This window comes from Pygocentrus nattereri, chromosome 23 (assembly GCF_015220715.1).
Source record: "Pygocentrus nattereri isolate fPygNat1 chromosome 23, fPygNat1.pri, whole genome shotgun sequence".
Taxonomy (NCBI): domain Eukaryota; kingdom Metazoa; phylum Chordata; class Actinopteri; order Characiformes; family Serrasalmidae; genus Pygocentrus; species Pygocentrus nattereri.
Window position 1 is genome coordinate 12,803,034 of NC_051233.1, and position 17,095 is coordinate 12,820,128.

General features: G+C 40.3%; 2 protein-coding genes across 3 annotated transcripts in view; both read left to right on the plus strand.

Annotated features, from left to right (window-relative positions):
* Window positions 1-409: 409 nt before the first annotated feature.
* Window positions 410-10,755, plus strand: ube2g1a (ubiquitin-conjugating enzyme E2G 1a (UBC7 homolog, yeast)). The gene is made up of 6 exons (XM_017701733.2): window positions 410-595; window positions 3,340-3,442; window positions 4,324-4,421; window positions 5,269-5,447; window positions 6,147-6,270; window positions 9,048-10,755. Exons 1-5 carry the CDS (start codon window positions 550-552, stop codon window positions 6,231-6,233), a joined length of 513 nt encoding a protein of 170 aa, XP_017557222.1. The 5' UTR covers window positions 410-549; the 3' UTR covers window positions 6,234-6,270; window positions 9,048-10,755.
* A 2,721-nt stretch (window positions 10,756-13,476) lies between these two features.
* The window catches only part of ankfy1 (ankyrin repeat and FYVE domain containing 1), a 36,446-nt gene continuing 32,827 nt past the window's right edge, over window positions 13,477-17,095 (plus strand). For both annotated transcript variants that reach the window (XM_017701732.2, XM_037533519.1), the window contains exon 1: window positions 13,477-13,571. In XM_017701732.2, coding sequence (XP_017557221.1) covers window positions 13,562-13,571 — 10 coding nt within the window. In that variant the 5' untranslated portion in view covers window positions 13,477-13,561. The remainder of the gene's footprint in view (window positions 13,572-17,095) is intronic.

Sequence of the window (17,095 nt, forward strand, 5' to 3'; positions counted from 1 at the left end):
TTAGTACGGCAACTTGAGAATAATTAACTCCTTATCAAGTGAAGCAAAGTAAAATAAAAGTCAACGCATGTGCTTTGATTGCCCCCTTAATGTTGGTAATTGTAGTTTTTATCTTATCACAGCTTCCCACAGTCATTGTGGTAATTGTTTCATAACTTACATGCGCTATGCAATTCATTACAATTCCAACGTGACTGAGTTTTAGTCATTCTTACTTTCTACACTATCAAAAGTAACTAAACCAATATCAATATTCCTTTTTAAACGTAGAGATATTTATTCACTGATAACATCAGCTGAAGCGTTATTGAATCCTCTCAGTGGACTTGGTTCGCGCATGCGCCATCGCGTCGCCCACACGGCACCCTGGCGCTCTCTTTTTGCTCTCCGTTCTCCTCTCGCTCCGCGCCTGCGCACAACCGCTCAGAATGTTGAGCAGAACAGAGTAGAGCAGAGACGGACAGACACGACGATATTTATTGACCGTGTTTTTTCTCCTCCTTAGTTTAGTAAAGCACCCGACCGACTCACTATACAACACACACGACCATGACGGAGCCGCAGTCAGCGCTGCTACTCAGGAGACAGCTGGCAGGTAATTTGAAAGGCTGTTAGCGGGGGAACGATACGAATGAGGCTAAAAGCTAAGCTAACGTGTGAGCCGGTGTGTTCTCGGGCGCTCGCTGGTGACGGTTAGCTCGGCAGCTAATCCACTTCTCCCGGCCCAGCTTCTCTGCCTACATGCCTTTGTTTTCGTGCACATTAAAAATAAAAAGCGGTACGTATGACCCTGGTCATGGTCTTGAAAATATGTCCTGGGGCCCCACAATAGACCTGGACAAATATTTGTTTTTTGGTTGGCGTGAAAAACCTTTTGAAAACGATTAGATGGCAGGCTGTTTCAGCGGGCCTGTTCGTACCGGCCGGCAGCAGCTAACTAGCATAGCTTAGCTAGCTAGTTATGTATTGACGTCTGTCAAGCCTTACTAGCTAGCACCCCTTTCCTTTCTTCATTCCTTCGCCAGCCTCTCAACATTCGTGTTTTAATTTCAGGTTTATTTTCATGGTCGCTAGTAGTAGCAGTAGCTGGATGGTAGAACTCGAAAGCGCCGATAAGGAGTTTAATATGCGGCATGTTGTGTGCCGTCTAGCTGCTGCAGTGGGGTAATCAAATCCCTTTGTTTTTCTCAGCCCAAAGCTAGCTAGTAGGCTAACGTTAGCGGGCTTGGCTAGCGAGCTTCTCGGTCTCCAGCCAGATGGCTGTTGATCAGATAAGAACTAAATCGGGAGCAGGCCAAATTACAGCTAGGAAACACGTTTGTCCGTACGTCGCACGCTTTTGAGTTGTGGTTTCGTCGTTACTCAACAGCGTTTATCCTTGTCGTGCCTTTTGCTGCCCTGTTCTCCTTTGTCCCACGCTCGCAGTGATTGGGCAACCTGATCCGTGAGTGACAGCTTAGCTAGCACAAGGCAGGCAGCGAAGTATTTCTAGAGTTGGCCACCATTGCACTGGAGGGGCCCATGTGTGCAGCACCCCCCAGAATTAATCAGTGGATCAACTTTCTAAATCCATATTTTCGTAATAGTGCTGAGTCTTCATTCTTATTCCCGTTTGGCTGAGAAGGTGAAGGTTGTGTAATGTTTGCTATGAAACACTACACCTCTGCCCTTGTGGAACAGCGTAAAACCCCCAGAAAATACCCCTCTTTTTCTAAATACCCCATTACTCCACATCTAAATACAGGCAGCAAGGCCGTTCCTTGCCAAATGTTCACAGCTGAGGGCGAGCGCCTCCTAAGCCTGCCTTGGCCTGATGCCAGAGACCTTCCCTGCCTGAAGACTCCACAGCAAAGGGAACCTTAGGAATGGCTGCCTGGGTTGCCCTACAGGGCCCAGGCTCATCCCCCCCTTTCCAGTGGGAGCTTTCGCTTACAGATTGACTGACTGGAATCGATCCTGTTTTGACTGCTTTCTGTTAACACCAGCGTGGCGAACTCATTGAACCCCCCCCATTGTACTCTGTGCTCGGAACACTGGAGCGAGGGGCTAACAAAAGGCCTAAACAAGCAGTGTTTATTTTGCAGTATACAGGGGAGGAGTTTAGGCAGCGCTATTTTAAGCCTTACAGGGTGTGAAATTGCAAGGGCTATTTGTGAGGATGATGGTGTGTTTAAAAAAATGGCATATGGCGTAGTTTAAATGAAGTTAAGGAGTTAAATGGAACAAACGGCTGCTTGAGCTGTGCTTGGCATTAGGCTGTCACATAGGATTTCATCTGGCAACAGATGTTGAACATTGTGTTATTTTCTGATTCCTTTCTGGGGTTCCTTGACTGTTTCTGTTGTAATTGTTTACTATGAAGAGTGAATGCTTTAGCTTGGTACATGCCCTCTGGACTATATTTACCTTGGCATTCACCAGCAAGCCAGGTAAATGACAATGAGCTTTTGCCTACAGATTGTTTACCGGGCACCAGTTTTGGCTTTAACACTGTTAAGTTGTCTCCAGACACTGAAAACAGTGCAGGCTCATTTGAAATCAGTTGGGGAAAATGAACTAGTGTGTTTGAGTGTTTGATTAGCAGTTGTATTTGTTCCAGACCTTTTCATAGGACAAGACCAGAATGCTTGTGTGATTCATAGGCTTACAGAAAACTGACACCTCAGTGAGCTAGTTATTCAGTTATTTCATAAACATGTTTTGTATCCCTCAGCCCTCTGAGATTATTTTTTTTGATGTTATTCATAAGATGAGAGCACATGCAGTAGTCTGTGCCAGACTGATCCTCATAACTCATATGGACAGCCAGAGACCACATGAGCACACAGATTTACACTCAGTGAGCCCAATCCTGTGCCACTTAAGCTGGAGCATGGCCACTAACAGGAACCCAAGCTCTTGTGCTGATCTGAAATCAGGTCTGCAGTTTCCATTAGTGGCTATGTTTAGGACTTGGACAGAGGAAGGTGGTCATAGATCAGTGTGAACAGGCAACATCCCTCCTCTGGAGATTCAGAGCGATCTAGAGCTTGTTGTTTTCTTCATTGGAATAAAGCAAGGATTTAGTGACATCATATTTTGTTAGAAATTCTTAATCTCTGTAGTGTTTTTAGGCACCTTTGGAAGCACCAAACTTGAGGTTATGTATTGCTATAATTGTAGTTGTTTTTGTTGGATGCTAGTGTTTTCACTTGATTTGAAGTCCTATTAAGCTTTACTGTTTTCAGTGACTTTCTTACAGCAGATCCAGTTCCCATAGATGCATAATGATTCTTTTACTAGGCATCTTGAGCAAGAGAAACACGTGATAATTCATAAATATCTTTTTCTCACTTTCAGAATTGAATAAAAACCCAGTGGAAGGGTTTTCTGCAGGACTGATAGATGATAATGACCTCTACAGATGGGAAGTGCTAATAATTGGTCCTCCTGATACACTGTAGTAAGTATTAACTAATTCTGTTAACTAACTCTGACTTCATTGGAGTGTGGAGTAGGTTTAGGGTAATGGTGCACCAAAGCCGCAGTTCAGAACACACTTAGCTGAAAACCTAAATCCAAAGCTAAAAAAGCAACAAATCCCATCATTTTTTTTGCTTTGAACTTTTGACACTATTGTATAGATAAATAAATATCAATATATCTATCTGTCATTTTATAAACTGTGCCTACAAATGGCATTAGCATGCTATGGGGGACTTTCCTTTCTGCTTCTGTTGTTTTACTGTATTCTGCGTATCGCGTAGAGGCTTGTTTTCAAGTGGCATCAAACCTGTAGTGGAGATGTCGTTAGGTGTTGTACCCCCTTTTTATACTCATTATGAACAGAGATTACGAATCCCTTGTCTAACATCCCTTGTAGAAACCAGGAAATAGAATCACACGGCTGACATTTTCACTCCACTGCTGCTCAGACCATATGAACATGTTTGTGCAGACCAGTGCAGGAAAGTAAAAGAACAAACAACGTTTTTCTAATTTTCATGAGCATTCAAATTATTGGTAAACTCTTAGATTTTGACACTTTATTGTTGGCTTTAATCCAATTTAAAGTTTTTTCTTTTTGGCAAGCATTTTCAGATGCTTTTATCTTTTGGCCAGATAACCAAAGTGCTCTTTTGACCATTTTTTCAGCCTTAAATCTTTGTTTACCAAAATCTCAGTGCAACCCTCGATAAGAGAAATCAAGGTGATCTGGTTTTTCAAGCTTTTGTTTACTAAGCTGGTTTACTAAAATAAGAATTTAGAATTGTCAGTGACTATTTTAGGTCTGAAAGTAAGACTGTGCATAGCTAAAATTGTCACATTGTGTTGTGTTTACAGTGAAGGTGGAGTGTTTAAAGCCCATCTCACATTTCCCAAAGACTATCCTCTCAGGCCCCCCAAAATGAAATTCATCACAGAGATATGGCACCCAAATGGTAAGAATAGTTTCAGCTTCTAGTTTAAACATATGGATTTATATTTTTCTGTTCCTTGTGTCCAGTGTGTTGTGTCATTACCTCTTATACCTCTGCTAGGAGAAACAGGAAATTTCATGGCTGGTCATGTAGTGTGAGAGGTCCTCCTTTGTCAAAATGATAAATCTTGTGGAGCATTCAATAAGTTTAAGCCTTTTGATTAACGAGTTAAAAAGAAATGTAACAGTTAGTGTTTTTAATTTCTTTTGAAATGCCTAAACTGCAAAGACAAACTAATAGCTTTTCCCACTGTACAGTACAGTTACTAGTGCAGTAGGGTTAAAACTCTTTGATCACACTTTTTACTGTCATTTCTGTTACCTGTGTGAACTGTACCACACCTGAATACATGTTATTTATTTACTTATTTTAAAACTCTTCTTGATGTAGTACCCAGTATGCTGAGAAGGTACATATGGGTGGAGTTAGAGTAGTGCAGGCCACTGATTGGCTAAATAAAGTCATCAAAGAATAATCAAAGCACTGCTTACCTTCAGGGGTGGTGTTATATGGTGTAAAATAGATACAGGTACTTGATCATGATGATAGTAGTACTTGATCTGGGTTAGGAACACTAATGTGTCATAATGTCCAGGGGGAACATGCTAGAAATTATGTTGATCTGTCTGACCTAAAGTAGTTCTAGATTTAGTCGAGAACTTTACAAACTGGGAGAATCAGATGCATTTTTTTATGTGAGATGCCCCTTTTTATGTTAATCTGTTCTAGAAACAATTTAAAACTTCACTGTCTCTCCCTGTAATTTAGTTTGCCATCTCTAATTTCCTGTCTACGGTCTTGTTTCCAGTTGACAAGAACGGTGACGTATGTATTTCTATTTTGCACGAGCCGGGGGAGGACAAGTACGGTTACGAAAAGCCAGAGGAACGCTGGCTCCCCATCCACACTGTGGAGACCATCATGATTAGTGTCATCTCTATGCTGGCTGATCCAAATGGAGACTCTCCTGCCAATGTGGACGCAGCAGTAAGTCCCTTTTAGAATTTTGCAATGTTCAGAAAAATCTTGCTTGGTTTTTACAAAGCTTGCAATAAAGACAGGGCTGCTCAATACATGGTGTTTTTCTTTCCTTTAGAAAGACTGAATTTGTTTGAAATTGCAATACTGATTTTGTAGAAATACGCAAACTAACAAATATGTATTATTTTAATTGAAGTAATGCTGGCCAGTATGGTTGATGCTGTACTCTTGATACTATATTGATATTGGCCTTTAAATATGCTGTTGGTTTTGGTTATATGGATTCCCCAAAACAATTTCTGATGTGCGTGTGTGCTACTGAGTGATGCATGCAAGTGCGCCAGTAGAAGGGACTTGGGCACATGTTGCTGGTGTGGGATGATAAGCAGTAGTAAAAATGTTCAAGGCAAAATCTCTAATGCCAGTATTTTGTGGGTAGGCAGTGGTGGGTCACCTGTACGCCACAAATAAGCTAGTTAACAGTGTACAAGCAGTGTCTGTATCTATATTTATTATCTAAACATTTTTTAGCCATTTTTGCCAAAAAAAACTGATGCTTTTTTGGCATATTGTGAGGTGCAATGCAAAATGTTGTGATGTAATGTCAGTGCTAGTAGTTTGTCTGTATTGTACAGCCCTTGATCGAAGTAATGTTTTCCAAGGCATGACTGTGTGTAAAATTGCTTTTGTTTTGTTATTTTTCAGAAAGAATGGAGGGAAGACAGACATGGTGAATTCAAACGGAAAGTTGCCCGTTGTGTACGAAAGAGCCAAGAGACTGCCTTTGAGTGATGTTCATCCAGCAGCTTGTAGCTTCTCTATTTTCAGGGTGAGTAGTGGACTTTCACCATGTGCATTTACAATCAGGGTCTTTTGGCTTTTTTATTTTGGTGCATGAGTTTCAAAAAGCCTTAAGAGAGTAAAAGAGGCTCTAAAGACCAAGGGCATCAGAAAAGTCTTTTTATTTTTTTAAATATTCCTTAATGATGAATTGTGGCATAGTCCTGAAACAATAATATAACCAACAAATAAAATCAATAAATATGAATTCTAACCAACAAGGGGAATAAAATATAACCAACAAAGGGAAAAATCTTAGTTAGAAGCAGTTAGTCAGGCTGTGTTTGTGTGGTATGCATTATCTGCAGTGCTTTTGTATTGTAAGCTGCCCTGTTTGAACAGGTTTGTGGATCTTGAAGAAGATTTGTGGATTTTTTGAAGAAAGGCTTGTTTTTATTGTCCAGTCATACATTAAGTGGTGACCACAAATTTTGGGGAATTTGGGGAAGAAAGGTGATTTGAGTGACTTTGAATGTGGCATGGTTGTTGGTGCCAGACAGGCTGGTCTGAGTATTTCAGAAACTGCTGATCTACTGGGATTTTCACACACACCCATCTCTAGGGTTTACAGAGAATGGTCCAAAAAAGAGAAAATATCCAGTGAGAAGCAGTTGTGTGGACGAAAATGCCTTGTTGATGTGAGAGGTCAGTGGAGAATGGGCAAACTGGTTCAAGATGATAGAAAGGCAACAGGAACTCAAATAACCACTTGTTACAACCAAGGAATGCAGAATACCATCTCTGAACGTAACACACGTTGAACCTTGAAGATGGGCTGCAGCAGCAGAAGACCACACAGGGTCCCACTCCTGTCAGCTAAGAGCAGGAAACAAATTACAATTTGTACGGGCTCACCAAAATTGGACAATAGAAGATTGGAAAAATATTGCCTGGTCTGACGAGTCTCAATTTCTGTTGCGACATTCAGATTGTAGGGTCAGAATTTAGCGTAAACAACATGAAAGCATGGATCCAGTTGAGCGTTGTTTAAATGCCACAATCTACCTGAGTATTGTTGCTGGCTATGTCCATCCCTTTATGACCAGTGTACCCATCATCTGATGGCTACTTCCAGTGGGATAATGCACCATGTCACAAAGCTTGTATAAGCTCAAACTGGTTTCTTGAACATGACAATGAGTTCACTGTAGTCCAATGGCTTCCACAGTCTCTCAATGGAATAGTCTCTCAATCCAATAGAGCACCTTTGGGATGTGGTGGAACGGGAGATTCGCATCATAGATGTGCAGTCCTCAAATCTGCAGCAACTATGTGATGCTATAATGTCGATATGGACCAAAATCTCTGAGGAATGTTTCCAACACCTTGTTGAAAGTATGCCACAAAGAATTAAGGCAGTTCTGAAGGCAAAAGTGGGTCCAACCTTTTACTAGCATATTGTACCTAATAAAGTGGCCAGTGAGTGTATATGTGTGTCGGTGCGTTTAAAAAAACAAAAAAAACAAACAAAAACCAACATATATTTAAGTGTGTGTGTGTAGCAGTCTTTTATTAAATAAATAAATAAATAAAAATAATGGAGTGCCTCTGCCATAATGAAAGAAAGCGCTTCCCGTGTGTGTATCAACAGAATCGCCAATTGGGAGAGCACTGTGTAGTGTATGAGGGGTGCAGACTCAGCTTTTTTTTGCCACTTGCATTTTTTTGAGACCAGACACCAGTCAGATAGTGTGAGCTTTTAATCTATTAGGACTTTTAAAAATTGTGTAATGTATACATAACTTTAAAAGGAATAAAACTGAGGCTGGCCTGGATAATTTGAATACTCCAATATTCATTCCTTGGTATGTAATTCTGTGTATGTGGAAGGTTTTTCTTTTTTTCAAGACAGTCAAATTGCAGCCTAAATTATATTACATTTCATGAGAAGACTTTTAAAAAGAATGGTTATTATGGATGTTTGGAAAATGTTTAAGATAAGTAAATGATAACTAGTTTAGTGTGCTGTTTAAATATTAGGCATCCAGGTCACCTCACCTCAGAGCACAGTAACTTGCACCACTTCTCACATAGCTGCTAAAAAGATGCCTCAGAACTAAATTAGGTGTGTGGTAGCATTTTAAGCTAATGGACAGTAAGGAAAATGAAAAAATTACCATAAGAGCTTGATGTACAACCGACCACACCGTGACTCATCTCAGAAATGCAAGTGTACAGTCCAATCGGTGAAAGTGATCAGTTTTGGCATCCTCCAGCATCAAGCATCCTGCCAAGCCACTTCTAGGGTGATCCTGGTTACTCCTGTTGTCTCTGTGGCTCGTATAAGTTATGTTTGAGTGAGAGACCTGCAATCGTGCTTCTGCAACCTGATACACAAGCAGCTGGGATTCAGTCTGACTACTAATACATTGTTACTGTCTACTGGATGCAGCATCTGTAAAATGCTGTTTTGGCCAACTTTTTAAATAAAATATTATGTGCATATTATTTAATAATATATTGAACTATTTAAATTAGTCCTGTCTTGTTCTCTGACAGTTTCCAACACCTTCATTATGGTCTTTGATGCACCACTACATGTTAAGTATCCAGTATCCAGTCACATCGCCCTGTCTTGTGGGTCTTTTCGAAACATTGCCTTTGCGCATACCAAACAGTGCGGGGTGGCATCAGTGTTTGAGTTAGTTAGTTCAAAGCAACAGTGGAATTGACAGAATTAACATTTCTTTCTAGTATTGTAATTTATCGTTTTATGTTAATTTGTTTATTTTTGGAGGCTAATTTGCACATTCTTGTCTCCAACAGGTCTCCGGTCGAGAAACAACAAGGCACTGTTTTCCTGCACTCTACCACCCTATTGCCGGACTCGTCTTGATTGAACGTTGGCAGTAACAAGCTGGCATTAGTAGGCTGCAATAGAACAATAACAGCTCGTACAGATATGGACAGATCATGCCAAGCAAGTGCCAACATCAAAACAACGTTGGGGGGGAAAAAACTGAAAAAACAAACAAAAAAAAAAGAAAAGAAAATGCGTAATAACCATAACATATTACGCATTTTTACGCAAGTCTATGAACTGATACAACTTTCAGGAAAGAAATTGTAAAGACCTGTAAATAGCAGACATAAAAACCGGATAATATATAAAACTGTTCCTATCCATCCAGCGAGACACTTAGTACCAAATAAATAGTGCTTTTCGTAGTTAGAGTCCTGTAAAGTTCTTTAAGAATATAGTTCATTTTCCCTTTCCCACCCAAACCCCCAGCAGCCTCTCATCTAGTGTGCATCAGTTCGGTTACAGGTCACATTGAGAGACGAGGTTTGTAGAATGGAAATATGGGCTTTTTTGGTTTTCTTTTTTTTTTTTTCTTTTTTCTTTACCTAGATCCCCATTGCCCAAGAAACAATAAATGCCATAAAAGGTGCATTTTCTTCATCGCAAAGTGGACTAGTTTTTGAGGAAGGGTGCAAGGGCAGGGAGGCGGGTGGGGGTCGTTGGTGCTACTGTTGTCAGAATTCCTATAGCATGCACGTCATGTTGGACACCTTTTCACTGAGAGGACATTTGAGGTAAAACTCCTGTAAAGCACGAAAAAAAGATGATTTTTGCCAGCTGCCATGAGCGTGTTTCGTTGGCTTGGTTTTAACGCCAGGGGCTTGGGGAGGATCACGGAGAGTCCTTGCTTTTGGTTCTAGAGGAACGCGAGGACGTGCTCGACTCTTGCAGTGAGTTTTCAAAGGCAGAGGAGGCGTTGAAGAAGCCCGTCCGATGTGACAAACCTGCATGTTTGAGCTCATAGATTTTAATGTTTCTTTTCAAAAGTGCCTCCGATTGAAATTGCTTGGCTTATTGCACCTCCCGCTTCGAATCGGGAGCAAAAAAAGGGCGAGATGTTGAGAGATCGCTTGCTCTGCACCCCTTCAAGCTTGTGTGGATGTGTGATTGTTTTTTTTTTTTTTTTATTTTAAAACCCTTTGTACCAGCATCATTGGACTATTAAAGATATTGATAATTTGGTGTAGCAATAACGCCCCTTTGCCTCACCTCTGTATGTAGTATACCCTGCCCCCCACCCAATGTGTTGAATTTCAATATTCAGAGATGATATAGGGACAGTCAAACTTTTTTTTTTGTTTTGTTTTACATAAACATCTCCCACCATTTAAGCAAATTCTTTTGCAGGGCTTTTTTTCTTTTGTGTGGTGTCTTTGATAGGATTCGTTAAGCATGCTTTAACTGTAGGTTTCTCACAAGAAGTTTCTGGGATTTTGTTTGAAAGGTGTGCGTGTTTGGATGTTACAGAGAGAGTGAGTGTGTGCGCGTGTGATTCGCTATCCTACTCCCCACAGTCCTTTATTCTCCGTTTAATTTTATTCTGGCTCTGACAGACTACTGCAGTTTCTCTTGCCTAATGTACAAAGACAAAATACTGATGTATATTTTTCATGTTATGGAAATTGTCACCTTCTCTAGTGAGTTCTTCTAAAATATAATTTTTTTCCAATACTTGTTCGGGTGTGTTGTCTAACTGCTCAGGTTACGATGCAAGCAAACAAGTCAAAGGTTTATTCTTCCGTGTATCCAATCTAACACAGCATAAAGACTGCAGGGGTGATTACAAGGGTGCTAAGTAGACAAATATACATGTTTTTTGTTATGCAGTGCAATTGTTTGCAGTTCCACTGTGTTGTGGAAATATACAGCACGTTTTACAGCAAGTTTTAGACAGCTCAGATAATTTGGTTTAAAAGCTAATTTTCTGGTCTATAAGCATTTAAAACTCTTATTAGCTTAAATATGGATAACATTCACACAAGTAGTGATTTTAATTATGTAAATGTGTTCAATTAACCCTTTCCAAACCTCTCTTAGTGGTAGCTTAATTTTACTTGAGGTTATCAGCCAACACCTGGTCTGGCTTATTAATGCTTTGGTATGTTAAGTCATGGAGGTGATTTTAGAAGTACGGGTGTTTTTACAAGTTTAACCATTGTACAGTTCATGTTTTTCTTACTCGGATGTGGTGAGTGTAGAGTTCTCCTTTAGCAGCTGTAGCCAGTCAGCAGCCTGTCCATGTTGTCCACCCCCACACACACTCAGTAGGCCATGTAGGACAAAAACAGTAAAGGCACGCATCACCTCCACACTTGTAATTCTCGCACATTCACCCCAACACCACGTTTGTAATATAAATGTGTAAGGGGTGTTCAGTGTGAAGTCACTGAAAATGTGTTCATCACAGAGCAAAGGCCAAAGAATCTGGGGCAAAAAATAATTTTTTTTTGGGTAAACATTGAAAATGACCTGAACACCACACAAGGGTTAAAACAATGTGTTAAGGTGCTTAAGACAGCACTGTGTAAAAATCAACATATATGTATTAAAGAGGAATTCCGCTGAATTCTGAAAAAAAAAATCATGATTCAATAATTGAGAACCAACTCATTCCGAGCAGTTTGATGTGAAATGGTTTGTTGTAGAGAACGTAACCAGCTGATTTGTTTACAGTAGTGGTGTTATCCATTTTATTTACCATCCAATGTGAGCAGTGAACCTGAATGAGTTTTTATGTGCAATGTTGGTAATGGGGGGGTGGGTATGTTTTCTTTGGGTACATTTGGCTTACATCGCCCTGCATGTACCTCTCCACCATGAATCGATCTTCACTAATAGATTTTAGGCCAATGCCTTCTTGCAGATTTATTGTTAAACATTGCCTCTGGCGTCAGGAAATGTATTCAGAACCATTTCGTCTAATAGCTTCTTGTGAGGGAGCTTTTAGAGGCATTAAACACTTCACATTCTGGTTCCATTAATACAGCTGTGAACAGTTCAGCCCATAATTTAATTATGCTGAGAAAAATCTGAGTTCCATTTTAATCCATCAGTCCCAGCAGTGTTCACATATCTGCTTGCAGACAAATCTACCTGTTAGTTGTTCATCACTGGATGACATTCACAGTAGGCCTTCAAAGTCATATAGACAAAATGTTCAAAATGTTTTGGGGTTGCCCACCTCTTAAAGGAATTGGTAACTCATGCATAGTGTATATCAATTGTACTAATACACAAACATACAGCGACCATTTTATTCCACTCAAACTATTGCCTGGACTTTCACAGACCAGGCTCATAGACATGGTTGAGGCCTGTGATTGGGATAAGTAGTATTACCAATGATCAGCGTTGAAAATCCATTATCTATACTGGGGTAAGGCTTAAATCCATGGCTGTGTCCAAAAATACTGCCATACTAAATATGTCAAGAATTGTACGCCACCATTAGCAGTGTGATAATTAGTGTAGTATAGCCTTATAAAGTGGTTCTTCAAGGCTTCTTTAGTAAAGGTTTGCTATATATATGGAGTTAAATCAGTGTCACTACAATATGAACCTGATTTCATGATTCTTGAAACAAATACATGCATAATTTGATGCTCTTGGTCATTTTCAGTGTGAATTTCAGCTATTTGAATATACTGTCTGAAGAAAACATACATAAGTTCAAGTTAAAAAAACCAGGTTTTCCCTGCATTTCCTTGACCTGAGTTTTCACTGTCATGCTAATCTGAGGTTCCAGCATTTTGTACAATTACAGTACAGTACAGTCATTGAACCTGAATGTCCTACTATGCATTTTTTAACTTAAATTTTCAACATCAGAACATCAGAGTATGCATGTATTTTTGACAGGGCTCAGGTTCCAGTGACAAGAACCTTTAAAATGATTATTTCTGCACAAACTATATTGCACAAAAGGATTCTAGTATTGTCATAAGACCACAGAGCAGGTATTATTTGGGTAGTGGATCATCTGTTTCTGCGGCTTGCGTTGGTCCTCTTTTAGTCCTTCATCAGTTGTCACAGGACACAGCCCATAGGAAGATGTTGGCCTAAGGTGTTTAAAAACTCCAGCAGCACTGCCGTGTCTGATGCACTTATACCAGTACAGCACACACTAACACACCACCACCACATCAGTGTCACTGCAGTAGTGAGAATGATCCACCACCCAAGTAATACCTGCTCTGTGGTGGTCCTGTGGGGGTCCTGACCACTGAAGAACAGGGTGAAAGGGGGCTAACAAAGTATCAGAGAAACAGGTAGACTACAGTCTGTAATTGTAGAACTACGAAGTGCACTTATATAGTAAGTGGAGCTGATAAAATGCACAACGAGCGTGGAAACAAGATGGTGTATTTAATGCTATGGCTGATCTGTGTATATGCTAATTTGTTCACTCTCCTCCCGAACCCATCCTCCCGTTCACTCCGTGTTCTCGCGAGAGAAAACGACCAGCCACGGATCCAACATGGCGGAAGGTATGAAAATGATTTCTTGCCTATTTTCACGCCCTTTCTCTTTTAGATGTGGGGATAATAGCTTGTCGGCACAAATGGCTAGTCTTATCCGTTCGTATATTGTCTTAATGCACGAAGTCAAACGAGAAACATGCTTATCGTCGCTCTGACTGTCTTGATATTGCGCCTTATTTTAATTCCTGCATATCTAACCTAACAGTAGTGAGTGAATGTGGGCTGGGCGGCGGTTTGGAGTAAAGAAAAACGCCGGTTGCAATGTGGGCAGACAAAAATACAGAATTAAACATTTCCTCGGGATTACTGCACAGTTAAATCGGTGTAGCTGGCTTGTTTGTTCGAGTACTGGGAACGAGACTGAAGTTAGCCTCACATTCGCCAGCTTCTCGTTCGAATTTACCCAGTTCCACCTTAAATGGTGCCCAGTTCCACCTTAAGTTCCACCTTAAATGGTGCCCAGTTACATTATGGCGCGTAAGGCGAAGCGCCAGAATGTAACTGCTGCACTATTTAAGGTGGAACTGGAAAATTCGATTAAGGAGTTGACTTCGTCCTGCTGAGCCGCTGTAGTGGCCTCGCAGCTGACCGTTAAACTGGGTTACAGTCAACCTGTTTCAGCGAAGCTAACGGTCTTCACTCTTCAGCTGTTTGTTCGCTGTAACCTTGTTTTGCGTGAGGCGGCTGGTCTGCTTTTCGTTTATATTGGCAGCATTTATTTTAGACCAGTTTAAGAATAGAGAACGACTTCAAGCTCACGTTTATAGCCCTGGGATGGCAGCTCTTGTGCATTGGCGTTCATGATGTGGTCATATGACCAGAGTGTGGTGGCGAGTCGGTTGCCACTTTGCTTGTATTAAAGAGGAATTCCACCGGTTTTACAAAATTGCTGCATAATTCAATCACTGACATGTAAACCGAAGTAATTCAATTGCTTTGGTGTGAAGTGGTGCATTGTAGAGAGACCAAACAACTTAGATTTCTTTACAACGTTGGTAATCGGTTCGGGGGCAGTCGTGGGCTGGAGGTTAGGGATCTGGCCCTGTGACCAGAAGGTTGCTGGTTCGATCCCCAGGGCTGACAGTCCATGACTGAGGTGTCCTTGAGCAAGACACCTAACCCCCAACTGCTCCCCGCTCCGGGCAAGTGTGCTCACTGCCCCCTAGTGTGTGTGTTCACTAGTGTGTATGTGGTGTTTCGCTTCACGGATGGGTTAAATGCGGAGGTGGAATTTCCCTGGTTGTGGGATCAAAAAAGTATCACTTAATAGGAACCCTTTTAAAGGGAAACTCCACCGATTTTTCAAAAACTTTTGCATAGTTAAATGGTTGACATGTAAACAGTCATTTAGTGGTTTGTGTGAAATGCTCTGTTCTAGAGAAATATGATTACAGAAGATGATTACACGAAATAGTTAGATATGTGCTGCCTGATGTCTAACACGTTTTGTGGTAAAGTTTAGGCATGAAATGTATTTGAATCATCCATTCATGGCAAAGAGGTACAAACAGGGTGTTGTTGTAAGGTGAAATAATCCCCAAAGAAAACTTTTCAGATTTATCACTATTTTACCATCATCAACAGTATATATAAAAACTGGTGTGCACTGGTGGTTTTGGATAGTGAATAAAATGAATGTGTTTGTGGTGACCCCTGGTTCCAATCACCACCACTGTAAAAACATCTCTCTACAATGAAACGCTCTGAATAACTCTGTTTACATTGCAAGGACTGTATTATTTAGAAATTTTGAAAATTGGGTAGAATTCCCCTTTAATGTCTGCAGCACAAATGTAGCCATTTACTTAATATCCAAAATGAACTGGTGATGTACAGAATGTCTATGGCTGCGTCCAAAACTGAATACTACCATACAAAATATCTCAATGTAATACTGTCTCAAAAATGCACTCATTAGTGTAGTATACCCTTATAGAAGTGTCTCTCCAAGGCCTTTTTTTTCTTTTCTTTTGGAAAAGGCTGATGAATTTAGAAGCTCAGTCGTGTGTATGTATTGGCAGCACAGTTGTAAATCTGTCTCAGACCACAAATGTAATTGAAACTTCTTAATGTCATATCTTCCTGTGAGGTAGCTTTCAGAGACGTTAAACTCCTCCACTATGAATAATTCTGATTCTTTTGAGCAGAGCATTTTGCATCCTAACAGTATAATTATGCAGAAAATGAGAAAAGTAGATGGAACTTCCTTTTAATAATGCAAAAGTGGCTTAACTGCCTACTGTAGACTTTTATTTTTATTACAGTAGAGGCCCACATTCTCTTATCTGTTGGGCCAGGCAGTTGTTACTGTTGCCTTTATCACATCTCTGACTGTGCTCAGACTTCACAACCTGTTTATCTTGTGTCTTTGAAACAATTTTTCATGAAACAATTAATTATTTTTTACTTTGGATATGTATGATAAATGAAAAATATGCAAATAACATTCATATGTAGTCAAATGAAATTGGTCCGCTTGCTTGAAGTTAAGCTTTAAATTTTCCACACTGACAAATGAAAGTGATTGTCCGTTATTCAGGATATCTGGGCTCTTCTGAAAGTGTGTTGATTGCATGATCAGGGTATTGTGCCTTGAAGATGTTTGAATGCTATTGTGCCTTTAAAATGCTTTATGGTGCCTATTGACCTCCCAAGGAACAAAGCTGCTGACTCCATTGCTTGCTGTTTAAAAGACAGCTAAAAGCCCAGCTCGAATAAAGTACAACCGGCCTGTCTTTGGTTCACTCATATAGTTTTAATGGATTACTGAGAAAGGGGGGGGGTTCTGTTACACTGTAATTACACATAGGTGTTTTGTGTTCTGCGTTTGCCTAATGATGAGGTCTGGACTGCAGGGTTTGGAGCATTTATTGTGCTCTTAAGGCCAAGTCAGGTGGTTAGGAGTAGCTTTGTGAACCAATCAGCATAAGCTCCCCCAATCCTCCAGTCAAGGCAGGGCAAAGGCAAAGTGTTTCCTCAGCATTCTGTGGAATGCCACACACGCACAGATGGATGAACTGACAGAAAAGAGGAAGGAAGCAGGAGTTGCAGACTTTGCACTAAGTGGTTAAATCCCAGGTCTTCTTGAGGGAAGTAATCACATTCAGGACATGAATGTTGCGCCATGCTTTTTAAGAGTTTGTCAAACACAAGTACAGACAATTCCTGAAAAGAAATTCTGAGCTTTTCATTAAGGAAAGCTTAGTAAGGCTTTATGTACAGTACTCTGCAAAAGTTAGAGACCACCCTTCACCGACTATAAAGCAGAAAATATTCATTCTTGGGAGATAAGCCTATTTCTGAGAAAATGAGATATATGATCTCCACTTTCTAACGGACAGTGAATAAAAACAAGACTGGAGTTTAAAAACAATAAATAATTATATATATATTTTTCCCCTCAGTGCTAAAAAATGAATCAGTTAGCCATTTTGACTAGAAATAAAAACATTAAGGGTGGTCTCTGACTTGCACAGTACGGTTTAACGGTCTTAAGATTTTTCATTCAGCCAGATAAGAGGATAGTCTGT

Bases quoted from the DNA above. Each gene is read 5' to 3' on its own strand.
- ube2g1a (XM_017701733.2), top strand. From the start codon at position 550: ATGACGGAGCCGCAGTCAGCGCTGCTACTCAGGAGACAGCTGGCAG. The intron at 596-3,339 runs GTAATTTGAAAG...TCTCACTTTCAG, and splicing joins ACTCAGGAGACAGCTGGCAG to AATTGAATAAAAACCCAGTG. The intron at 3,443-4,323 runs GTAAGTATTAAC...TTGTGTTTACAG, and splicing joins GGTCCTCCTGATACACTGTA to TGAAGGTGGAGTGTTTAAAG.